This window comes from Pseudonaja textilis, chromosome 3, assembly GCF_049901715.1.
Source record: "Pseudonaja textilis isolate UNSWEBS1 chromosome 3, rPseTex1.2, whole genome shotgun sequence".
Classification (NCBI taxonomy): Eukaryota; Metazoa; Chordata; class Lepidosauria; order Squamata; family Elapidae; genus Pseudonaja; species Pseudonaja textilis.
In genome coordinates this window covers 110,984,455-111,011,714 of record NC_141992.1, presented here as the reverse complement: position 1 = coordinate 111,011,714, position 27,260 = coordinate 110,984,455, and the positions used below count along the sequence as shown (strand labels likewise).

The 27,260-nt window shown below is 37.9% G+C and overlaps 2 protein-coding genes across 3 annotated transcripts; both read right to left on the bottom strand.

Annotated features, from left to right (window-relative positions):
- Window positions 1-1,488: 1,488 nt before the first annotated feature.
- On the bottom strand, window positions 1,489-2,058 carry SCP2D1 (SCP2 sterol binding domain containing 1). The gene has a single exon (XM_026700871.2). It carries the CDS (start codon window positions 1,954-1,956, stop codon window positions 1,489-1,491), a length of 468 nt encoding a protein of 155 aa, XP_026556656.1. The 5' UTR covers window positions 1,957-2,058.
- A 3,717-nt stretch (window positions 2,059-5,775) lies between these two features.
- On the bottom strand, window positions 5,776-27,013 carry DTD1 (D-aminoacyl-tRNA deacylase 1). Of its 2 annotated transcripts, none has more exons than XM_087930627.1 (6): window positions 26,507-26,623; window positions 24,608-24,698; window positions 24,121-24,356; window positions 22,843-22,940; window positions 16,409-16,583; window positions 5,776-6,390 (listed from the first exon to the last, which is right to left on the bottom strand). In XM_087930627.1, exons 1-5 carry the CDS (start codon window positions 26,547-26,549, stop codon window positions 16,428-16,430), a joined length of 624 nt encoding a protein of 207 aa, XP_087786753.1. In that variant the 5' UTR covers window positions 26,550-26,623; the 3' UTR covers window positions 5,776-6,390; window positions 16,409-16,427. The 2 variants fall into 2 exon arrangements, with proteins under 2 accessions (XP_087786753.1, XP_026556761.2); XM_026700976.2 differs by lacking the exon at window positions 5,776-6,390 and adding an exon at window positions 6,551-8,035 and having other exon boundaries at window positions 26,507-27,013.
- Window positions 27,014-27,260: the final 247 nt, after the last annotated feature.

Genomic DNA, 27,260 nt, shown 5'->3' with positions numbered 1-27,260 from the left:
GCCCAATTACTCCAATTACTACCCCTTTAGCTGAACTGGCTTCCAATAAGCTTCTGCTATAACTCAAAATACTGGCGATCACCCATAAAGCCATACATGGCATAAGACTGGATTATTTGTGGGGTTACCTGCTTCCAAAGGTATCAGGTTATCCCTCACTCAACAAAGAGGAATCCTCCCAGTTATCTTACTGAAACAATTACATTTAATCACTGAAACAATTACATTTTGTAAGACCTGAGGCATGTCTTCTTGGTGGTGGCCCCATTTTTTAAAATGATCTGCCCCAACAATATACAGTAAACATCAAACCCTGCAGACTTTTAGAAAGGGAGTTAAGGTTGGCCCTGTTCTCAAACTTTTCAGGTTAAATTGAGAAGAATTCCAATTGGACAGACAGAACAATATTTTAGTCTGGTTGTCAATTTACTGCTTTAGTGAGTTTTAATGCATTGTATTGCTTTTGTTTATTTATATCCCACCTTTATTATTTTTACAAATAAATCAAGGTGCTGAACATATCCAAAATACCATCCTCCTCCTATTATCCCTACAACACTGTGGGGTGAGTTGGACTGTTTTCCTTATATTTAACTTATGTTGCATTTGCTATAGATGCTTATTTTTCTTGTACACCACCTAGAGTCAAGTAGTTTGAGTTGGACATCCATATAAATATTATAAATAAAATAATAAATAAGTTGATTGATATATAAAGCTATGAAGTAATAATATATTAACCAGTCAGTCTGGTGATGCTTTCAAGACCCAGCTTAATGCACAAAATTAGGTGCTACTAAAAATGGAAAAGGCCATTTTGTCTGATCAGGATTTGTTTTGAATTAGTATACATGGACATCTTTAGATATATCAACCATAGCTAAATTCCATTAAATGCTTATAAATCTGGGGTGTCTTTTTGTAATGTTCTATCCTTTTATATATACCCATTTGATGTGAACAAAATAGCTGGCTGCAGACTTTTTTCCATTACAAGGCCAGAATTGTAATGTCACTTTCTCATATACTCATAATATCTTAATTTCCCACGAATTTTAATTTTACAAAGAGAACTCAGATTGAGGATTTCCTCATTATAATTTCTTCATAGTTTTTCTGTTACAAGAGGCATGAAACTGTACCCACTCTTTCTCTTGTATATGAAAGATACGCACACACATACACAGAGAGTAAACGATAGGGTTTTCTCTAGCATATCATGACTATTCATGACTCTGAGCCGCACCTTCCCTGTTGCTGAAACAATGGCATGTCTACAAAGGAAAGATTTGTGAGGGAAAAAAATAGTATACTATTACTATTTATCAGTCTGATACACCAGAGTGTTCAAATATCTTTAAAGGAAATGTAAACTTGAAGAGTTATGTTTGCCATTAAAATACTCCACATTTTAATCTCATCCTCCTCTATAACCAACATCTTGACTAAAGAGAAAAAGAGAACTGCAATTGCCAGGAAGGAAGGAGTTCAAATCTTTGCATAGTCTTTGAGAATCATCTCCAGTTTCTGACCGAGTAGAATATTGCCCTTCACCTTCACTTTCCCAATCAGAAAAGCCTTCTGGGGCTTTATTTTGCCCAAAGCAAGCTCCATGAAATCATGTTCAGAAAGAATAAAAACTGTGTTGGCAGGCTCGTGAGATGCTCCTGGATAGATTTGACCGGAACCAGACTTCAAATCCAGGGTCCACTGGGCCACAATCTTTCCACCATTCATGATGTCCCACTGAAAGACAGCATTCACCTTTTTCACAAGTTGACTGCCAACACCTTTGATGCGGCGCCCAATTTCTTCAAAAATAAGATCACTCTGAAGCCCAGGGCCTTTCGCTGAAGCATTTCTAGATGTCATCAAAGGTTCATACAAATCTGAAACAGCAGTTTGTTCATTTGTGTTGATTTTCATTTGAGGACATTTCAGTCTTTCTCTCCACATCTTCTTTTTATAAATGTTTGAAGAACGAGCAATTGTTATCTCACTTTGTATATAAGAGCTAGGGTGTTACCATACCTCTTTTCACAAACAGTATTTACATTTGAGTAACAAAATGAAGTAGAAATCATTGTTGGGTGGACACATTGTGTAATCAGATATGACAGCCAGTCAGCATTAAGTTTTAGTTGGTTTGTATGCTGTAATCTCATTGGTGGATGTACTTTATTGTGACAGGCAAGATTTCTTATAGTTAAAGGCTGTGGGTGAGCTGCTTGGGTGTACCATAAGGTGTATATAGACAGTGTGCCTACAATTGTTTATTTTTAATGAAGAAATTTTTGTCATGCATTTTGTGTACATAATAAAATTTGACTTTTCTTGAAGAATTTCAATTATATGAAGCCTGGGGTTTGGCAAAACTAATGTTTATTGATACAAAAAAAATGAATAGTTCTTTAACATTAAGGAATGGAATCAAGTTATATGCTCCTTATTGATTTTTTTAAAAAATATCTTCATATTTTAAGAAGGATAAAATGGAAGAATGTGTTTTGGTATGGTCTAAATTTAGAAATATGATTAAGGTTTGAATTGATTTCATATTGATATTGCTTAATTTATTTGTAAGACTATCCAACTCCAGATGACTCTGGGAGGCAAATAGAAGTAAAAATGAGAAAGACAAAAGCCAATCAACGAAAGAAACGTTAAACTCAGAGGGGAACGCTCACATTTTTCTAACAATAACATTTTCAAAGAGTCAAAAAGCCTGAGAAAAGAGCCAGATCCTAAAGGGTCATCGAAAGTAGAGCAGGGTGGAGATGCTTTGGATTTTAGGGGATATGATCCCAGAATCTTGGATGTTCTTGGATGACATGTAGAGGACCCAGAATATGGCAATTCTAGGACACGGGATGGGCAGAAACCAGGGGGGCAGATGATCCCTCAAATAATTAGCATGCAAGGCTTTATAGGTGGTAATTAGCACTTTGAATTGCACCCAGTGCAGCTTGTGGGTTTGTTATATGGGCATACTAAGCTCTGTCCATTAATGTGCATAATGTTGCATTTTGAATCAGTTGCACAAAGGAAGTGACTGTGTGGAGGTCCAGTTCAGAAACAGTTCAACTTGTGCACAACATGAATTTGTGCAAACACCCTCCTGGCTACATCTTCCTCTTGCTCTTTGAGGGCCACCTTAAAGCCTAGGACGACCCCCAGATTGCATAATCTCAAATGAGGAAAAGAAATATGGTGACAATGGTTCTCCCAGTATCTAAAGCCCCTCACTCTTGCTTAGAATTAACCTGATTCTCAGAGTTTCTTCCCCCATCAAATGCCAGTAGCCTCTGAGATATGATTTATCAACATCACTTGGAATGCCCAGGTCAAGATATGCAGGTGGGTACCATTAGTGTACTGACACCTGACCTTGAAACCAATAGATTATTTCATCCAGAAGTATATGCGAGAGAACAAGTAAACTTTCAAAACAAATGACCAACTTAAGAAGTAATGTGCTGCAGCAGCAGTAAAAAGACCACACCTGGGAGTGGATAGATTTGGTTATCTCTGTTTTCACCACTGTGTCTCTTTCATAAGTCTTAAATTTCCCAGCATGGAAAGATCTGCATAGAATAAATATTTAAATAATATTTTAATTGAAATTTATCAACCAAGGCATATGTTCAAATGTTCCTTATCTTGAAATACAAGTTGTTAAATGCATCTTGAGGCAAAATTTATTTGCAAAAGATTCAGCTCAGTTTGGGTTACATCTGAATTCACAATATCAGGATTTTTTTAAATTCTCCTAGCCTGTACTTCTTTCAGATAATTAAATGAATACATGAGAGCAAAAGATTTGAAAATAGCAACTACATAACTTTAATGGTAAGGGGCTACTTTTGGGAACTCTGGGCCATTCCAAACTTAATTTAACAGACAATATCGTGTTTCTCCAACAATACGGCCTCCACCAATAGGAAGGCCCAGCATGATTTCTAGGCATGAGTGAAATTAAGCCACGCCCCCCAAATTTAGGCCTATTTAAACCATGCTTTTTCTCGCCATTTCTCACATCATTCGTTAGAACTACACGAGGTAAAGAGAAATGGGAGGGGGAAGGGTGGGGGGATGGGGAGAAAACTTGCCTTTAGGAGTGCCCTGCAGGTAGCCTAGGCTAGAATACCCCAATAGCCGACAGAAGCTCCCCGAAGGCAGAGTCCCTAGCTGCTTCAGGACATGGCGTGGCTACCCGTGTCCCCTTGCCTTTAGGGCAGTCTCTTTCGGACGATGGAAGCTCCTCAAATGCAGTCACCAGCCACTTCAATCGGTTGGTAGACGTGGCCTCGGGGCGAGTGCACACACACTCCCCTCGCCGCGAGGCCACTTCTATCTGCAGAAGAAAGCTCCCCTGAAGGCAGAGTCCCAGCCGCTTCAGGGCGTGGCGTGGCTAGCCATGTCCCTCGCCTTTAGGGCAGTCTCTTTCGGACGATGGAAGCTCCTCAAATGCAGTCACCAGCCACTTCAATCGGTTGGTAGACGTGGCCTCGGGCGAGTGCACACACACTCCTCGCCGCGAGGCCACTTCTATCTGCAGAAGAAAGCTCCCTGAAGGCAGAGTCCCCAGCCTCTTCAGGGCGTGGCGTGGCTAGCCATGTCCCTCGCCTTTAGGGCAGTCTCTTTGGACGATGGAAGCTCCCAAGTGCAGTCACCAGCCACTTCGATCGGCTGGTAGAAGCAGCCTCAGGGCGAGTGCACACACACACTCCCTCGCCACGAGGCCGCTTCTACCGGCCAATTGAAGTGGCTGGTGACTGCACTTGGGAGCTCCATCGCCCGAGACTGCCTAAAGGTGAGGGGACATGGGCAGCCACGCCGCCTTGAAGCGGCTGGGGATTCTGCCTTCAAGGAGCTTTGTCTGCCGATAGAAGCGCCTCATGGCAAGGGGAGTGTGTGTGTGTGTGTGTGTGTGTGTGTGTGTGTGTGTCGTCGCCCCAAGGCCGCTTCTACCGGCCAATCAAGTGGCTGGTGACTGCATTTGGGGAGCTTCCATCGCCCGAAAGAGACTGCCTAAAGGTGAGGGGACATGGGCAGCCACACCTCACCCGAAGCAGTTGGGGACTCTGCCTTCAAGGGAGCTTTAGTCTGCCAAAGAAGCGGCCTCGCGGCGAGGGGAGTGTGTGTGTGTGCGCTCGCCCGAGGCCGCTTCTACCGGCCGATCAAAGTGGCTGGTGACTGCATTTGGGGAGCTTCCATCGCCCAAAAGAGACTGCCTAAAGGCGAGGGGACATGGGCAGCCACGCCTTGCCCCAAAGCAGCTGGGGACTCTGCCTTTGGGGAGCTTTCAGCGGCCGATAGAAGTGGTCTCGCGGCGAGGTATGTGCGTATGGGCCGCTCTAGGTGGAGGAGGAAATTAAGTCACCCCCGAAAAGACGGCCTAGCTGTTTTTTCAGGGGTCAAAAAAAAAAAAAGGCCCGGCCTTATTTTGTGAGAAACACGGTAGTTAGCTGCCAAACCTTCAGCAATTTTACTAATTCTGGATCATTGACAAAAACATCTATACTACTTCAAATTAAAATAGAATTCATTTTTTCATACTGTTCTTTATTCAAATGTATAGCTCAGGGATCCCCAACTCCTGAGCTACAGACCGGTACCTGTCCATGGTCTGTTAGGTACTGGGCAGCACAGCTGGAGGTGAACAGTTGGCAAGCAAGTAAAATTGTCTTCCACAAAACTGGGCCCTGGTACCAAAAAGGTTGGGAACCACTGGTGTAACTAATCTAGTATGAAAACTCAAGGAATACTTATATTGCAACATGTATGATTTATATACAATAAATCCAACAATACCCTGCCATCATATGATCAATGATATTAAACAGTGATACTATCAGATTACAACAGGTATCTTAAACAGCTGTTATTTCCTAGGATACAGATAATCATGGATCACAGGCTACTATAAAATCGAAAGATACACCATTTGGAATGATAGCAAATTCTGTATTTGACAAAGACTGTAGTAAGAAAATAAATTTGCTAGCCCTGATTTGTAAAACTATGATATTTCCAACTTTTCAATATATCAGGGTAGTTTGCAAAGATGCTGTTGCCTCTACCATTTCACTTTGGGGCAAGGGTAAGATCAGATTGCCTTTATTAGCTTTATAAGAGGAGCATCACTGTTTCTCAAGGCCACTGTGTTTATGTTGTAATCAAAAAGCCCTTTCCCAAGAGAAACAGCATCTTTCTGAAAAATGGCAATTGAAGGTCTCCTTTGCTCCAACTCTACTCCTACTGGAGCTTTCTTTCCCATATGACTGAGTAAAAAATGCAGGGCTGGATGGGCCTGGTGTTTGAATCGCATATTCCCATGCTGTGTGAATGCCACCCTGGTCATCAGCACCCAGTGAACACGAGAGATACCTAAAGAAAGTAAGAACTGCCTCAGAAATATTTTCTTTTAAATATTAAAAGAAAAGAAGCATTTCATTAAACTTTCCTAATAGACAATATTGATATCTAACACTAAAACACATTGAATTTCCTAAAAAAAAAAAAAAAAACAGGCTTAGCAAATAGAAAAGTTGTTCAGATGCTGTACTTTATTAATAAAGTCCTTTGCTTTGAAAAAATTTAACTGACACATATAAACACACACAGTTCACAGTTTAAATAATTGGTAAATTAATCTAACTTGAATTCAGTTTTTTCCACAGATTGTACAGCCAAACACAGTCAACACACAAACAATGCATTTTATACTTTATTCTGAAAAGATACATTAGATCGGGGGTGTCAAACTGGTGGCCCACAGGCCAGATGTGTCACGCACAGGCCAAGCCCACCCCAACTCCACGAAGGGGGGAAATGTTGCAAAAGTGACGTGACGGCAAACATGAGAGTTTGATACCTGTACATTAGATGGACCAAAAGTAGAAGAATGCTCTTAAAAGAAAAAAAGTAAGAGAAAATTTATTTTAATGAAATGGATCATAAGATCTATTATATTTATGCTGCTACAACTTGCATAACAAACTTGCCTCATCCGTAACGGAGGCCTACAGGTTATCACTGGTGAGACGAGGGCTACTGCAGCACAGCTCCTTCAGGTAGAGCCAAGAAAGCATAAACAGTCTTGTACACAGAGAAGGAGCTACTGCTATGACTATCCCTCACTTCAGTGTCTGGAAGGTAAAAGATGCAGGAGACTCTGTCCCACACGGTATGGGCCTTCTCATAATGTCTGGCAGTATGGAAAGGAAGTACAGAAAAATGTCAGAAAGAGCTCTATAGATATCCACGCACAGGACTGATTTCTAAAACAGTAACTCTGATAGAGTTGTCCCACTACACTATCAATGTTTACAGTATGAAAGACATCCACACATTTCAGCTGGAAAATGATTCTATCAGGATGTAACCCTCCTTTACTGAGGGAGGGACATTTAATTTCAAGTATTGAGTTGAATTTTAAGAGACATTCTAAGCATCACACAGCTCAAAACACAAATAATGGACCTCTTCATCAACCTGGAAAACACAAACAACCTGGGGATTCCTTTGAGGATTCAGATTGTTTGGGGTGGGGTGGGGTGGGGTAGGGGAGACAGAGAACACCTGCAGTTGTACTGAGCTTCCAAAATGCAAGGGGCATTTCTATTCTGCTCCTCCAGCCATCCTCTTCAGCTGTTGATAGATTGATCATGCCCACTGGAAGAGCAGAGGGAGGAACTGTTGTAATGATGAGAGCATTTATGCCAAGAACTATATGCATTGGTAAAATAATGTGGGCATTTCAGTTATATAAAACCTAACTATATGGAAGGGATAGTTATATAATTTCTGTAATGAAAATATCCTAAATAAGAAATGACCCAAATAGAAACTTGCTTTAAAACCTATTAACGGTGGACATTGATAATATTCCTTTGGTAGTTTGTAATACAGCATGATGGAGATCCTCACTTCTGTCAAATTCTCCTTTTGCATCAAATAATTTTTCATCTAAAAATTTAGCATCCTCAGCTAACGAGCACAGAAGGTCACCAGTAGTGTTTTATGAGCTTTCCTGTTAAAAAGAAAGGGAAGAAAGAAAATATATCATGTGATACAGAAAAAAAACCCTTCCATTCTCCAGATACATTTTAATTGCCACTGGCCTTAACTCTTAATCTTTAATCATACAAAAAAGAGACCAAATGATTTCATATAGCATTTTAAACATCTGTTCAAACTTTCAAAATAATCTCCCTATATGTTATCATGAGCAATTTGCCTGGCATTTCTCAGTATAAATAGCTGAGGCAGTTTTTCTGGAAAATCTTTCCACTCAATAGCTACAAGTACATTTCTTAGTGTCCTGAACAACATGAAAGTGATTCACTGGATTTGTGTAGTTAATGCTGCCCAAGAAATCTCTGTGGCTACACTCCCATTTACTCAAAGATGTAATTGCCAAATATGATGCTACAATATAGGTAAACAGAATCTAAATTAGATGGATGATGCTACTGCCAATTTTAGTGGTGAAAGAGAAAGAAAAAAATGTACAATTTTCTTATGCTTAATGGCATGAAATTGTGGATCCTTTCAACACGGAGAATTTTATTTTTCAAAGTAAATTCTAGCCCGGGACAAGTGCCCATGTTTTGGGAATCAAAGCTTTAACTTGGTCCCAACTTCTTTTCACTATGTCTGTTGAAGAGCAACACGCCCAGTTGGAAGAGGGCACAAGCAGGGAATTATTCTGGAACTTGTTATGTAAACACAAGAGGGCAATGAATGTCTTTGAGCCTTATCTAGTTGTTCCCAGGCAAAAGTTGGATTAGGCATAGAACAATAAAGTAACTAGCTTGAACTCTATATAAGGTCTAGTTGTTCACGTCTGACAATGCATCATTTATTATTTTATCCATGAAATTAACTGTACACAAGTAAAACTCTTACGTATAGTACTGTATATCTTTCTAATATGGTATTAGCCCACAGGTAGTCCTCAGTTAACAACAGTAATTGGAACAGGAATTTCTATCACTTACTGATGCATTCATAAAGTGTGATGTCACGTGACATCATTTAATGACAGCAATACTGGCACTCCCTAGTAAGCAAGTCCCAGGTAGATTGGAAGCAGGCCAGCAGACAGATAAGGCACAATGCCACATATGGGTCAAGCACAGTAGGCCCAAGGCAGACAGGGCTGTGTGGGAGGCCTGCGAACACAAGTTGACCGAGGCTGTGCCAGAGGGTGACTGATGCCAAGTGAGAGACAGACAGTGTGAGTGACTTACCAGAATAACTTGTGAGTCTCCCTGCCAACATCCCCACTGATTCTACTTGTTGAAAGCCAGCAGGGAGGATCACAAATGGTTATGTGATTGCAGGATGCTGCAACTATTTAAGTGTGACCTGGGTGCCAAATGTCCAGATTGCAATCATATGACTCCAGGTGCTGGGGCAGCCAGAACTCTGAGGACTGGTAGTTAACTACCACTCATCACCACCATAGCAACTCAAACAGTTGTTGAATGAGTGGTTGTTAAATGAGGACTAAGTATAGTTCATAATTTTACTCACTACCAATATCCCTCATGAAATACAATAGAAGAAGATGCTCCATAACAGAAAAAAAAAACTCACCCTGCCCTCTTGGATGTAGTCTTTAAAAGGATGGCACAAGACAATGGAATGTTAAGAACAATATCCTTGTTCTTATGATATTGTCTTGACCAAATCTGCCACATATTTTTTGCTGTTTTTAATCTAAATTTTTTATGTTCTGTTTTTATGTTATAAGCTGCCCAGTTGATTTAAATTGGGCAGTGTTTAAGTCAAAATAATACAAGGAATGTATGCCTGATGCAAAAAGCCACCAATTCAGATAATTTGCAAAGGGACATCATATTTTCTGAAAACACAAAGACAAGACAAAAAAATATAGTACTTACATTCACACATGATCAAAACATTCATTTTGCCAAGAATGGAAAGAAGAATGGAAAGAGAACAGGGAGGATAAAAATGGAGGGGGGGGGGGAATTGTTAAAAGCTTTATGGACTTGAGAGAGACAACAAAAGAAGACAAAGAAGACAGCTCAACCTTGATGCCTGAATAGCGGCCACTGAATTTTACAATCAGTAAATGATTAGAATTGTAAAAGTAATCCAGGTTATAGGAATAATATCACTAAAAAAAATCAAGAACATTCAGCATGGATTTGAAAGCAATAAGTTTGGCAAAACTTAGCAGGAAGTCTAATCTTCCTAAAATTACACATGTGTATTAATCTTCCTAAGATGCTAGTATTACTGTTGTTAAAGACTAATCTTCCTAAGATTCCTACACTAAGACTATCTTTCGAACCACGTGCCTTCTTGTCAGAGATCATACAATTGTAGAGCCTATGAGGTTATGTGCTCCAACCTGCAATGTATGGGAAACCATTTTACCCCATCCATGAGAAAGAGAAAGCACTATCTAAAATCTTCTTTAAAATCTCCAGAGATGGAGCCTACACAATCTTTATAGATTATTCCATTATTGTACAGATCTTACTCTCAGTTATTTTTCCTTATACTGAAATGAAATCTAGGTAGTTGCAACTTATACTCATTATTTCCAGTCCTACTTTATATGGCAATGGAAAAATAGTTAATGCACTCTTCCCTGTAGTTTCTACATGTACCTATCTATATATGGCTCCCTGAATATCCCAAGTTCTTTACTATTCTCAATAGGGCACGTCCTCAGCTCCCTGTACCATCTTTGTTGTCATCCTCTGAATCCTCTCAAGCCTGTTAATATTCAACTGAAAATGATGAGTTCTAAATCATACACAGTATTTCAGGTGTGGTCTCACTAATGCCAAGAAGAGAGGAATAATGACTTTGTGTACATTTGATATGATCTTTCTTCAGGGTAGCCCAGAACTATATTAAACCTACTAGTAACTGTCTCACTCTGCTGATTCCTGTTAAACTTGTTGTCAGTGTAGCATTTTAAACTCCCACGATACCCAATCAGCAGATAGAAAAGTTCCCATTTACCCCATTTGCTCAGAATAGAAGCTAAAATATCAAATATTTTGACTTCTGTCACGAGAGGGCACAACAATGACTGGACTTGCACGAAGAGGCTAATTTCCTGAAGGAAGCTGCTTCTTGCAAGGCTCAACAACCAGACAGGAGCTCTGACTTCTGTGGATTTCCAGGCACTGAACAAAAAATGCCTTTATAAAAAAAGCAGTTTATTTAAGATTTATATGTCTGCCCATCTTAGGCTCACAAGTTTATAATTAATAGTCATAAAACAGTAAAACAAAACCTCTGTGCCTTAATTATTCTCTTGGGATGGCCCATAGCAAACTCCTCTCATTCCATATTTTCTATCTATTCAATCCTATCCCATTTCTTCAGTAAAGAGCCAAGTCTTATTGGCTTTCCGAAAAAAGCTTAAAAGGGTTAGAGGCCTGCTGAATTGCTAGAGGGAGGGGAGTTGTTTCACTAAGTAGGAACAGCCATAAAAAGGCACACTTCCGTGTTCCACTAGGTGGCAGGATTTCACAGCAGGAATCTGGAGGATGCCTATCTTATGTGATCTAAAGGGATGAGCAGATATTTGTATGGAAAGGCAGCCCTGCAAATATCCCGATCCTGGACCATGTAAGGCTTTACAGGTGATAACTAGCACCTTGAATTGCATTTGGATGAAGACTAGGAGCCAGTGCAGCTTGCGCAATAAAGGTATAACATTGGTAAACCTTTGAGCATTACTCTGTAATCTGGAACTAGGTGTAGTTTTTGAGTGTCTTCAAGGTCAGTCTCCAAGGACAATGTCTTCCAGGACATTAGTGCATTGCAATAATCCAAATGGGAAATGACTAAGGCAAGAATGATGTAAGCAAGAAAGGGTGCAATTGGTACCCAAGATTCATCTGTGCAAAGCTTCCCACCCAACTCCATCCCCTGAGCTATGGCTGCTACCTGCTCATCAAACAGGAACTCTGAGTCTAGCAGGACTCTCAAATTGTGTACCAACTAAGTCTGGGGGAATGCTACCAGGGGTGGGATTCTACCAGTTCGGCCTGGTTCTATAGAACCGGTAGCTCCGAAGAGCAGCTGACAACGAACCAGTTCTCTCTGGAGATCTATAGAAGCAAAATTTGGATCAAGAAGAATGATAGAAAAAATGCTGATGCTTATGGAAAAGAGTCTTGAGAATACCATAGATAGCCAAGGAAACAAACCAGTCCAGAGTTCTTACTCAACATCCAAATAATGCTCAATTTTTTGTATTTTGGATGCAACTCTCTTGAGAAGTTTATAATGCAGAGAAAGGTATAAGGAAACAGAAGAAGAAAAAAATGATCAGGACCAAATTTGATTACAGTGTCATGTGTGTGCTATTCAAAGATATGAAGACCAGACTGGGAACCAATCATTATGGAGGCCTATCTATGTAGTCACTAGAGGTGATACAGTTTTGATGATTCTTATCAATCCTCTTCTATCAGAGGAGTCTGTATTCTGATATTTGAATACTTCTCCTTCAACATGTCCAGTATCCTTTTTTCTTTACTATGTCACTGAATTTGAACATTATTTCCCTTTTCCCCTCATTTGTTTCATGATTTAAATGATTCAAAATGAAGAGACATCATGTTACCACTGCCCAGGATGTTTGCTTTAAATATCTTCATCGTGAGAAGTCAGAGAGCAAAAACAATTTTCAAAATGAAAACATAGGAAGTCGTTTGTTTGATTGAATGGCTTTCTTTCAGAATTTTATGAATCTGTCATTGAACTCAATGAGGAAAATTGAGCAAAATGTTCAGTGAGTCATTTTGAAAAAGCAGAGTTACCCTAGACACACCAAAAATAGTTTCAGGACTTACAGAAAATTCACCATTGAAGTGGTTGTTGAATTGCTCCATCATGCGGACAAATAATTACTCAGCCCACACATTAATTAATTCCTTTGCAAGGTAAAAATAAATTGTTCCAGCAATCCAGTGACACAATTAGATGGCAGCTTTGCCAGGCAAGCAGCGTCACCTGTATTGATCTGATGATGCTAGACTGTTTTTTTTAATCACATCCATCAGCCTTTAAAGCACTGACTTGTTCTTTTGGGAAATAAAAAAAGTAGATTAGCGGTTGTACAATATTTTATATGTTAGGTATTTCAGATGTTATATAGCTATGGCAATTTTATGCACCCACAGCAACATATAGGCAAATCCCTTTAATGTTACATCATAATGCGCTGTGAGGTCTGAATAGGAAAATTATGGGTAACACTTGCCCTTGAATCAGAAAGTTAATTCTGGTTTGAGGGCAGGTACTAATCACAACTTATCAAGTTGGACATCTTGGCAAACAATGGTTCATGTTTAACTAAAAGCCAAAAGGGAAGCCATGCTCAAGACAAGGGAGCCCAGAGATGGTTGAGGTTCTATTTTGAACCACTGTATGAATGATATATCCTCAGTTACTCTTTCACTCCTCTACAGTAAAACAGCAACACTGCTACTTACATGTTGCAAAGAGAGGTGGAGAAATCTAGTGATTTCATCACAAACTGAGAGTTGAGCCAACACTCTTTCCAAATTATAGCCTGTCTCTTTTAATTACTGCCTTGGGCTATGTGCCATGTTTTATGCAAACATTAGCATTCATCTAAATCAAGTTGCTATTTGTCTCAGCACACAAGGAAATATAAAGGACCTACAGCAAAACAATTGTTTAGTATGACAAAGTAATAAAAGTGACCACCTACAGTAATGTTATCAACTGTCATTCACAAACTTTTATTCTTTTCCTTTTTATAAGAGCCATCCAACCCTTTTAACAGTAAGGATTTAAAAGCAATCTGGCAAACTGGACTTTTGGTACAACAGCACAGCAACTAGCCACAACTAAATTAAAATTGTGGTAGCAAATGTGAACGTCACCCAATTTTGAGTTCTATTTATCTATCTCCCACTCCCTCTTTCTCTTTCTCTCTGTCTCTCTCAAAAATGCTCATTCTGAACTTTTTGAAAAGTAAAGGAATTTTCACAGCATCTGAAGAATTTCCATATAATAGCAATAGCACTTATTTATACACCGTTTCACAGTGCTTTTCAGCCCTCTCTAAGTGGTTTACAGAGTCAGCCTATTGTCCCCAACAATCTGGCTCCTCATTTTACTGACCTCAGAAGGATGGAAGACTCAGTCTGAGCAGGTCAGAATTGAACTCCTATGGTGAGCAGTGAATTAGCCTGCAGTACTACATTCTAACCGCTAAAACATGATAGTGGGGTGAAACAAAGATTTTTCAGAACATCCTTTGTGCTTTTTTCTTATCTGTCAATGAATGGAAGAAGCAGTCTCTTTAAAGCAGAGGTCTTCAAACTTGACAGCTTTAAGACTTGTGGACTTCAACTCCCAGAATTCCTCCTCCAGTCATGTTAGCTCAGGAATTCTGGGAGTTGAAGTCCACAGGTCTTAAAGCTGTCAAGTTTGAAGACCTTTGCTTTAAAGTGTTAATGTCCTAAACAAATTCTTTTTACTGGGAGTAAGTACTCTCCATTATAGTCTCTCCATTGATACTTGTCCAGATCTTCTAGTTTTAAAAACAAAAAAGCAGAAAATGAAGTGCTCAAACTGCAATATATTTTTTAACCTTCCTGTGCAACAAATCTATTCTGAATGAAGTTATTCTCCAGAAGCAGTATATAGCTGCAGGCCTCAAATCTTTTTTCTGGTTTTTTCAGACTGGACCAACAATCATGAGCATTTTTTATCAGCTATGGCGGATACCTATGGTTGCTTTCTGGAAAAAAAAAGTAACTTCAAACTATTATTTCATCTATTGGTAAACTCCAAGCTATAACGTTTTAAGAGTGTTTTATGTTTTTTAATCCTAACATTTGCAAATGGAAATTTCAGCTGGCACAAAATTTGACAAACAGGTTGGGCTCAAGAAGAAAGCAAAATAAAAAAAATCCTACACCTGTACTTAACCATTGCACTGGCTAATACTTCACTTCTGAGCAAAATAAAAATCACTAAGAAGGATCCTCTGCTTATTGATATCATCCAAAGAGGTTCCCCTATAGTTACAATGAGCTCATCTAAGGGCAACCCAGGACTGAGTCTTCTATATTGCGGCCCAAACTCTGAAAGGCGTTCCCAGCAGAAGTTAACATTATCACCTTAAAAAAATTTTTTTAATGCACATACAGGCTTCTAGCTATTCATTTTAATTATTTTACTTTCTTTCATTCCTTTTAATCCTTTAAACTGTTTTTACTGTTTTTTATTCGAAGCTACCTGGAAGTTTTACCTTAATGTCATCAGTATGTTAAGGCAAATATAAATAAATATTCTACAAATGATCAAGTAATGTTTTAATTATAGATTTTACTTGGTTGTTTTTATTTTGTTTGTTTATAGCACTTATAAGTTTCCCTGATCAACTGAATAGTACATAGCAGTTATTAAAGAAGGAATATTATTTCAAGATAGAAAAAAAACTACTTCATAATTGTGGTTTCTATTATTTTTTTCTCAAGTTCAGCCATGTATAACTTCAAAGAGAGAAGGGGAGAAAAAGAGAAACTAATGACCACTTTTTCCAGTATAATTTTATATTTTATAAGATTCTTCCTCTACTGATTAACATATCACCTTTGACTAGTCTTCCTTCCTTCCTCATTTTTATGATACACTATATTCGATCCCATCCTAGAACATGCAATTGCTTTTCAGATAACAATAAAATTTCAAGGTACATGGCTTCGCTAATTATGCATACATTCAATTAAAAGTAACATACTTTTTCTAGCTCCCTCCCTCCCTCCCTCTGCTCCAGGTAAATTCCATTCCATTATACATTCCATTATTATTTTTCCCTGTGCTAACTTATACAAGAAATAAAGCTCTTTTAACAGATACCTTTTAGATCTGGACCTAGGCCCTATTTGGCATATTTTAATTAATATATTGCAGGAAAAATTGCCCTACACCAAATCACAAAAAAATGTCACTAAAAGTTTACAAACAAGTGGAGAAACATAGCCTGAATATGTAAGACATTTTAAAATGTTTTGTTCCTTAAATGTCTCTCAGTGATTAAGAGGTTGGAATACATAAATAGCTATGACCATAGTCCAGAATGTTTTTGGAATAAAGGAAATTTCTAATTATTTATCAATAATTGCCCCAAGCAGGAGAGGGGGAATGAAAACACCACTAAAAATGAAAAGGTAGAGAGGTAACTACACACACACACACACACACACACACACACACACACACTAAAACTGAGCTATATGAAATGAAGTGGAAGCAGATTTAAATATTGAAAAAGGATTGAAAAGAAAATAATAATTTACACAAGACTTAAAATGGCAGGAAATGGACCTTTTCAACAAGAGCAGGGGCAGAAAGTTCATACCTGAAGGTGCTTTGAGAAGTTACGGTTCCCTTTCAGAAGAAACATCTCCTTCAGCCCCACTGCTTGCACTTGGATCATTTTTACTTCTAGGAAGATTTCGTTCTCTGCTTGATTCAGAAGGAACCTTCATTCTGGTTTTCTCTTTCCTCTGTTGTTGTTTCTCAAGTTTTGCTAACTGTGTTAAAGAAAAGATGGAAAAGCACATTTGTGAATGAATGTAAATGGAAGTAGTGCAATTTCAAAAAAAAAACCATGTTAACCTTTTGCAGCAAAACAAGACAAACAGTAAAGAACAGGAAGTTTTTGCAGATTACGCCAATCCTCTTCATCAGATATACGGGGGTATAGACCTCAGAAAAGAACAAGTTACATGCATAAACTTATGGGAGTAGGGGGAATGTGGGCAGAATAGTTATGAAAAAGGCTGAAAGCAGAGAACTATAAATATTTTGGAGGCTGGACATAGTATCCATACATTTTTTAAAACATTCTTATTTTTAAGGGAGTAGCTGTGTCAGTTTATTGTAATAGATGCACCAATAAATAAATGAGCTTATTGTCCTGAGAAAAATGCAATTTGATAGGAGAAAGTGAGAGAGGAGGAAATCATAAAGAGAAAGTGCAGGGCAGAACTGCATAAAACAGCAGTTAGACATGATCAGACATTCTTGCAGTGAATAGTTAACATACTTTGTTTGATAAGAAATAATGCCCTGAAAGGCTATTGAAATTCTTCTAACAAATTTCACCTCTGTTGTCTCAGGGACTTTTCTCACATATCGCCACTTTGTGGTCAAAGAAAGAATGTCCCATGAAATTAGTATGTTTTCCAAGAATGTTTAGGAATTGCCATTTTTATGTCAGTTGAGTCCATGGATCTTGTTGCACACAGATTGGCTATTTTGGTTCAGCATAGAATATTGTGGGGAATTGATAACAGATCTCATATGCCATTGATAGTGAGCAAATATATGTACCTGGAATTGGTGGGTGATGTTTATTAGACTTTGAAATGGTGTGAGAAGATAAAATATATAGAAGAGTTGGTATATGAGTCTGCCACTCGTTGATCTGTTTCACTGTTTTATAGTGTAGTAAAAGTTTAGGATAGGAAATTATCTCTGAATAAGTAAAGATTTGCCACCAAAATCTTTTAAAAAGGATTGTCCAAAATAATCTGTAAATCACCAAAGATATGTTTGATAGCAGCAACAATAATAATATGGAAAAAAGAAAACCAAAAAATGACCAGACTATCTAAATTTTATATTGAATCAATTTAAGTTCTACATATTTAAAACACTCAAGGAAAAAGTTCAAATAAACTGACAGGAAGCAAATATTATTCAGAACCATATCAAAAAAATGTGCAAGTGACAGATCCTCACTTAATGATTTTCTATAATTAAGATCATCCTGTGATCAGTAATGAAAATCTTTAAATAGAATGCTGGCAATGTATATTCATCATTACAAGACTGTTATTAGAACTTATTTACATATATATCAACAACCTTTCCAGAACAGACTCCTTGGCGATTCTACTTTGTCACAGCATATCTCAAAATGTCAGTCTTATAGCACAGTCTGGTTTCCAACAGGCAAAACAAACATATGGGATTTGCACAATAGTTATACTGCAGAATAGGCATTAAATATTAAAATGATTTTCTTTTTTTCTAGTAATAGCATTAACAATATATTTCTAGTAAGTGTAGTAATTTTCTTGAAGTATTACAGCTTCTTACATATCACTGATGTTATTTCGCCAACTCTTTACAGTTCCTGGGTACAAAGCCCTAGCCAAAAGACTCTACAGAATAATTTATTGTTATTTTCTTTCAAAGCTTTTATTTAGAAAGAAGCTTGAGATGAAGCAAATAATTTGAGGCTATTGTTTTCTTTCTTTTATTTAAAAAGAAATTGATTAAGTAACAATAGCAAGCATTTTGGAAGGTTTCTTTATGGGAATAAACCACTCCTAGAAAGTGTAGATTAGGGACCAATAACAGGATAAATATAAAATTTTAGTATTAGCTTACTTATAATTCAACTATATCAAAAATGGGTTTCAATGGATTCAACAGACTAGACCAGTTTGAAATCCAGCCCAAGCTGAAAATATAGTACAGATTATACAGGTGAAACTCAAAAAATTAGAATATCGTGCAAAAGTTCATTTATTTCAGTAATGCAACTTAAAAGGTGAAACTAATATATGAGATAGACTCATTACATGCAAAACAAAATAGTCTAAGCCGTGATTTGTCATAATTGTGATGTAATTGTAATTCATAATTGTAATTATGAATTACAGCTCATGAAAACCCCAAATCCACAATCTCAGGAAAACAGAATATAACATGCAATCAATAAAACAAGGCTTGTACATAGAACAACATCGGACCTATGAAAAGTATAAGCATGCATATGTACTCAGTATTTGGTTTGCGCCCCTTTTGCAGCAATTACTGCCTCAATGTGGCTTGGCATGGAATCTAACAGCCTGTGGCACTGCTGAGGTGTTATGGAAGACCAGGATGCTTCAATAGCGGCCTTCAGTTCTTCTGCATTGTTTGGTCTCATGTCTCTCATCTTTCTCTTGGCAATGCCCCATAGATTCTCTATGGGGTTCAGGTCAGGTGAGTTTGCTGGCCAATCAAGCACAGTAATCCCACGGTCATTGAACCAGGTTTTGGTGCTTTTGGCAGTGTGGGCAGGTGCCAAGTCCTGCTGGAAAATGAAGTCAGCTTGTCTGCGGAAGGAAGTATGAAGTGCTCCAAAATCTCCTGGTAGATGGCTGCATTGACCCTGGACTTAACGAAGCACAGTGGACCAACACCAGCAGATGACATGGTTCCCCAAATCAACAGAGACTGTGGAAACTTCACACTGGACTTCAAGCATCTTGCAGTGTGTGCCTCTCCATTCTTCCTCCAGACTCTGGGTCCTTGGTTTCCAAATGAGATCCAAAAGTTGCTCTCATCAGAAAAGAGGACTTTGGACCACTGAGCAACAGACCAGTTCTGTTTTTCTTTAGCCCGGGTAAGATACTTTGGACGTTGTTTGTTGTTCAGGAGCGGCTTGACAAGAGGAATACGACATTTGAAGCCCATGTCCAGGATCCGTCTGTGTGTGGTGGCTCTTGATGCACTGACTCCAGCCTCAGTCCACTCCTTGTAAAAGTCCCCAACACTTTTGAATGGCCTTTTCCTGACAATCCTCTCCAGGTTGTGGTCATCCCTGCTGCTTGTGCACCTTTGTCTTCCACACTTTTCCCTTCCACATAACTTTCTATTAATGTGCTTTGATACAGCACTTTGGGAACATCCAACTTCTTTTGCAATTACCTTTTGAGGCTTTCCCTCCTTATGGAGGGTGTCAATGATGGTTTTCTGCACAACTGTCAGGTCAGCAGTCTTTCCCATGATTGTGATTCCTACTGAACCAGACTGAGAGACCAAAAGGCTCAGGAATCCTTTGCAGGTGTTATGGCTTAATTAGCTGATTAGAGTGGAACACTTTGAGCCTAAAATATTGAATCTTTTCACAATATTCTAATTTTCTGAGATTATGGATTTGGGGTTTCCATGAGCTGTAAGCCATCATCATCTCAATTATGACACATCACGGCTTGAGCTATCTTGCTTTGCGTGTAATGAGTCTATCTCATATATTAGTTTCACCTTTTAAATTGCATTACTGAAATAAATGGACTTTTGCACAATATTCTAATTTTTCGAGTTTGACCTGTATGGTTACGATGTCAGATGTATAGGAATGTGCTGACACTACTTCATATTAGGGGAAAGAATAGCAATCAGGGGCAATGTATTCATTTGGGTTGTGCAATTACCTGTCCTTTTCTTAACTCAAAACACAACAAAGTAGAATGTAAGAATCATATCTAATTAAAATAATTTTTGCAGCAACTAATTCATGCAGAATACAGCTTATAGTATATCTAAAATGATATTTTTGATTACCTATTTTTAATACTTTGATCAGATTTTTATTTGTCAATATTTGTTTCATATTAATATGCACACAGCTGAAACTTAAGAACTCTAGTATCAGCCTAATAAAGCACAAGTGGACTACTACTAATCACACAGTCTTAGAAATGATATGACTCAGTTAATACTCTATTATTACATGACCCTGTAGCATCTAAAATTAATACATGCAATGTTAGTGTAATTCATTGAAAATGTTGCCCTGAGCAAAAAGAGCTACCAAAAAGACAAATAAGGGCCAGATCAGCAGAAGTTTTGAAAGAAAGCACAGAAGCAAACAATAAATTCCTGGTGGAAATAATTGTTCACAGAACATGGAATATGATATATTCTATAATACAATGTAAAATAAGACACACATTCCACAAATCTACTGGATCCATTACATATCAGATCTAACATTTCCCATTAGCTTAAATTAAACAGGAATTGCTTCCTCTTTTCTATTCAGACTTCTGTCAGCATCCATTTTTCTAGGATATAGGAGAAACCCTCCTATACTACCACCTCTTACAATACTAGACAACACAATATCAACAATAGAGACCTTCAAGTTTCTAGGTTCTATCATACCTCAAAGACTTAATGGGCACGTAACACCACGAACGTCATCAAAAAAGCACAACAAAGAATGGTTTTTTTGCGTCAACTCAGAAAGCTCAAACTGCCCAAGGATACAGTTCTGCTGATACAGTTCTACAGAGGAATTAGTGAGCCTGTCATCTGCACCTCTATCAATGTCTGGTTCGGTTCTGCAACCCAACAAGACAGAGACAGACACAGATTTCAATGGATAATTAGAACTGCAGAAAAAACAACTGCTACCAACCTGCCTTCCATTAAGGACCTGTATGCTGCACGGGTCAAAAAGAGGGCTACAGATCCCTCACATCCTGGACATAAATTGTTTCAACTTCTACCCTCAAAAACAACATTATAGGGCACTGCACACCAGAACAACTAGACACAAGGGTAGTTTTTCCCCAAATGCCATCACTCTGCTAAACAACTACCATATTTTTCAGAGTATAAGACTCTCCAGAGTATAAAACACAACTAGCTTTTAGGGAGGAAAATAAGGAGGAAAAAAAACTTGCCTTTGCCTCTGCCTCCCAGCAATTTGCCTCTTTGCAGCACACAGCAAACACCCTGTTTCAGTTTCAGCACAGCCTGATTAGCACAAGCAGCAAATTTGGTTGGATCGGCCTCTCAACGATCAGCTGTTTCAGGCTGCAGGGACTGCCTATTGCCCCCTCTGCGCGCCCCATTTTCAACCTTTGCATCCCATTTTCGGCCTCTGCACGCCCCATTTTTGGCCTCCACATGGCCCATTTTCCACCCGATTTAGGCGGTGTGGATCGGAATGGGCAGAAAATGGGCACAAAGGCCAAAAACGGGGTGTGCGGAGGCCGAAAATGGGATGCAGAGGCCAAAAATGGGGCACGCGGAGGGGGCAATAGGCAATCCCTGTAGCCTGAAACAGCTGATCGTTGAGAGGCCGATCCAACTGATAATCAGCTGCTTGTGCTAATCAGGCTGTGCTGAAACTGAAACAGGGTGTTTACCGTAAGGAGGCAAATTGCTGGGAGGCAGAGGCCAAAGGGTAGGGGCCGGTGGCTGGGCGGGACTTTGGCAACATTGACTGTATAAGATGCACAGACATTTCCACCCACTTTTGGGGGTGGAAAAAGTGTGTCTTATACTCTGAAAAATACAGTAATTCCCACAACACTGTCAAACTATTTACTAAGACTGCATTATTATTATTATTCTCATCCTTCCTATTATCTATCTCCTCCCACTGATGTCTATAACCTTGTTGCTTGTATCTTTACAATTTAATTTTTTATTTAGTTTCCTAGTATTATTTGATTGCTTAGTGTTATATTTTATTATTCTTGATTAATGTTTTGTTTAATGTACACTGAGAGCATATGCACCAAAGACAAACTCCTTGTCTTGGCCAATAAAGTATTCTATTCTACTCTAGTTATCCTCTCTTACAATCCAGTGTCAGTAAAGTACATCGAGATTATTGACTGATATATAAAACTATCAAACACTCTAAGTAACTTATAAACATAACAATAAAATACACTCAAGGTTTTGTAACAATGCTTTGGCAACATATAAAACCTCAGCTGAAAAAGAGGCAAAAGCAATAATGATCCAAAAGTATCATCACTAGTTTATCATTCTTCCATGGTTGTTGTTGCAGTAATATTTTCTTAACAAGTTTTTAATGCTCTCAAAGAGAAACCTCACTTCTTTTTAAAATAATTATTGTCCAGATGAGGATTAGCTATTCTCAGGTCAGAACATAAACATGAGGCTCGCAGAATATAGTTAAGGCTTTTAATATCAACATACGGACTATCTCAAAATAGGTAGGTAAAGAAAAGCACTACCACAACATACTTGTTTAGAGTCAACAGGGGCTGTAGGAGACTCCAGTTCAATGGTCACAGGTCCATCGTTCTGAATATGTACCTGCATGTATTCGCCAAATTTGCCATCTGAAAAATTAAAGTTGGATGGCAAAAAGAGAAAGGGTACTTGTCCATAAACAATATTTAATTCTCCTTTTGTTAAAATCATCATACTTCTACCATTAATTCAAACCAAAACATAATGAAGATAATTCAATCTTGACTTTTTAATACTTTCTTTTCAAATCTATAACTTCTTGAATCTATGAGATTCAAACTGTAAAAAAAATTCAAAATGATAACTTTGTATATATCTCTCCTACTACCAAATCAATCTAGATCTTACCTTTTTTATTTTACTGGGGACTAAATACACAGCTAACAAGTGCCATGTTCTAGCCCAGAAAACAATTTTTTAAAAGATGTAAATATATCAAATCAAATGTAAAATGATCCGAATTACTGCATGGTTCTGACTGGCCCTGAAGCAGACACTGGGAAATTGTGGGGCATATCTGAGGATACAGTAACATCACTAAGTGGCAGAAATAAAAATTACTCTCTTTTTTGTGAATTTTGAGGACTAGGGAGCTAAATGTAGAAATCAATGCCACTGCAGTATCTATTCCATCCTCTGTTGCCTACAGATAGAAAAAAGGCATTAATGAAAATTCCACCAGTGGTGTTCTAGTGGCCATGGAATAACTGTGGACTCAGGTTACTTACTCCTGATTTAAAACAAACTCATGGTGAACAGGGGAAGGAGAATTTGAAAAAAAAAATGGTGAAAAGAAGAAACGCCTCAAAGAAATATACACCCAGAGGCAATATTTTCTCTCACACCTTTTTTAAGTAAAAGGAATTGGTTCACTCTTGAATCAAAGCAGAAGAAAGAAATTAGGCTTATAAAACACATAAACACAACTGAAAGAAATCAAGAATTGTCTTTTTGTGAGACCCTTAGGTCAGAAGTCTCCCAGGCAACCAGGGAGGCAAATATACTCTTCACCCTAGCTTTTAAATGGGGAATATGCCAATTCAAAAATTCATCTTTTTCTTCATGTGTTTATGATCTCTCTCTCCTGTGATTCACATAGACTTTTTCTTATATCTGCACTCATTTTCATTCCCACATACCCAAAACCAAATACATCATTTTACTAAAAGAAGAATTATAGTGTAATAAATTACAAAGTATAGCAATTTCTGTAGGAACCTAGCTTATTACCTGAGAAATATTTCAATTCATCATTTAATTTTGCCTTACCTTTAATTAATTCTGTCTTGTATGCTTTGCGAAGGTGCTCTAAGAAACTGTTGTAGAAAGATTCTGCTTGATCAGACGGCATTGCCATATGATAATCTGGTTTATTTCCTTTCAGGATACATTGAAGAGTAAATTGGCTAACACATAGCACTTCATACTGCTTATCCATCACACTTTTAGACCAGTGTTTCCCACTTTCATCTTCAAACACACGGAGATTTAATATCTTTCGAACCCTGTATGAAAAATCAGAGGCCTTTATGAAACTTTTCTGAAATTAAGTTATTCAATATTCTATCTGTACTATATATTCTACATTATATTCTACAAATATAAAGACCAGAAAATGGGGAGCAAAGATAATGTAAAGAGATTTACAGTAGTTGTAGATTCTATATATAACAACTGATGCAAAAATTTAGGAACTATCATTTGTTTAAGTAAAACATATGTAAATTGCAAAGTGGAAGAAAAGTTAAATACTTACATGTGCTCAAGCTCTTTCTGTGTGTCTTCCACAGAGATACCCAACAGCACACAAATGCCATGTCCAATGGAACTTATTTGTTCCTCACCAACTATAAGGGATATTTTTAAGAAGTTAAATGTATTTTGTGTCATATCCCTATACATACACATGCAAAAGTTTCTTATTCCTAAATGCAGAAAGCAACTTATTTTATAGAGTTGTATTAAGTGTCACAATTTTATTTCCAGTGGAGATAGATTTTTTTTAACAATTGCTTACAAAACATATTTTTTAATAAACTAGTTTCTCTTCTCACATCAAGATTGGTTAAATTTTGCATGGTTTACAATTCTGTAATAAAACATCTGGATTTATTTAAATTGGCTGTATTTCCTAAGCATGTGAAATATTTTAGTTTGTGTGGTCAGGTTTAGAAGTGTATATGTGTAAAATTCCTATTGAAGAGGTTTACTGGTTAGATAGAATTTTGTCTGAAAGATTCCTTTTAGATGTTAAAATATTTAAGTATTAAAATATTGATATCATCCTATCATATATAAATTGATTGTATGAGGATTTATTAAATATTTTGCATTTAGAGATATATTCAGTTTTTGCCTTCTATTTCCAATTGTGTTACTATGTTCTAATAGTTACTGATTGAAGGATTATAAAAGCAACAAACCCATTACAAATAAACCTTCGGCTAAGGAGGTCATATATGTTACATCCCAAAGGCATGCTGGTCTTTATATTTGTTTTTCTCTGAAAGTAGATTTATGCATCTACTAATATGTAATGAGCTTGTTGCTTTTATAATCCTTCAACCAGTAACTATTATACTATAACATATAACATTTCAATTCTGCATGGATGCACTGGCAACTAATATTTTAAAAATAAAAACAAAAAGAAATCTTTAACAATCTACCTCAGAATCAACATTTTTCTGAAATTTTGCTGTAACTGCATCCACCTAATTATGACAAAGGAAGCAAAGCATATGGTTACCGTCCTATTTTAATCAATAGGATATTTCAATGTTGTCCACAAATTAAAGGGAATTCTAAGCTAGCCTCTGTGCAAATGTTTTCGGAATTTGGATTTGTATTAAATCTAATAATTATTCTTATGGCATATAAGCAGTTCCTATTTTCTGTTTTTATTTTACCAAACATTTCACTGTCTTTCCGGAGTGTACTTTCTCTGTCTCTGTTATGTTCCCTTAACTATTTTGATTTATATATTTTTATCCTATGCTAATTTGTGAGGATTTAGTCCACAATGATAAAAACATTATAAATAATAAACATTACAGACATTATGCTTCTAAAACTCCCACACTACAATGAAATGATTAAATAATGTAGAATCTTTTGAATAAATCAAGCCAGGATATTACTTCTGCCTAAATAAAGACATGCAAGTTGTCGAATCTGTTGTTATGAAGATATAATATCAGTGTATAAATTTTGCACTTGCTGTATAAAACACATAAGAGACTGCTGATCCTCACAAATTACCGTTCTCTAAAGAGCACCTTGCGTATTGTGTAATAAGATAACGAATCAACAATTTAGGACTTCTGTTCACACTTCCTTTTTTTGTTCCACACTTAAGTTGCTTTAAAGATAAAAGAAGGATGTGGACAAATACATGAACCATACGGACTTGCCACAAAGAACTGGGATTCGGAGCAATGTCCAAGTGAGGATACATTTCAAGCCAAATCAGGGCTTAACGGAACATACGATCCGTTGGTTGGTTTTGAAGGAGCTCGGCTACGAGAAGCCCCGTCGGCATGGCAGAGCTGAAGACACGGCCTCTAAATCACCGCGTCAGGGGGTAAACGCGAGCCCACGGACGCTGGGCAGCTGACAGAAAACGGAATCGGAACATAAAACGGCTCCCGCGAACCTGACACGCTGGCTCGAGTGACACGTTGGATGATGGCCTTCATCACGCCGAGCTCCTAGGGATCCGGAGCGGCCTAGCACAACTTCCAGCCTGGACCGGAAGCAGAGCAACACTGCTTCCGGCCCTTACCACACTGAGCTATGGATGTATAATTTCTAGAAGTGGATTTTTCCCACGTTTCTGAGTCCCCTCAAAACTTACCGGGTCCCCCACTATATCCTCTGAATGCAATAAAAGCTTATCGTAAAAATAATGTTCCCCAATCAAGTTTTCCTGGCAGCCAAAGGGAAATAAATGCTGAAGGCCGAGGTGCCTTTTCGACTTCGTAATATATTCCTCGCCCGGCCGGTCTCTTTTCTATATAACTATTCCCATTCAACCTTGTGTAGGATTTGGGACTCTGCCAAGATTAACGAATAGTTGCGATAAAAATCCGTAAAGTCTAACGTCGCCTCTGAGCGCGCCTGTTTTCCACGAAGCTGAGCACGTAGCAATAAAAATCTGAGCTTCGGTTTCTTTTAAACCCCGTCTTTCTTCCGCATCAATACTAGAAATGGCAGGACTTTTTAAAAAGTTTGCTCCAGTCAAACTGCACATTCTCTTCCAGGTGCTTCTCAAGCTGAAGAAAAATCCCTCTTTCTGCAGTTCATCTGCCGATGCTAGTTTCATCCGTACCGAGATGCTTGAAAATACCGATCGATTCCTTCTCGCCGCAAGCTCGTAGTCTATGTAACAGTGTGAATTATTCTGATTT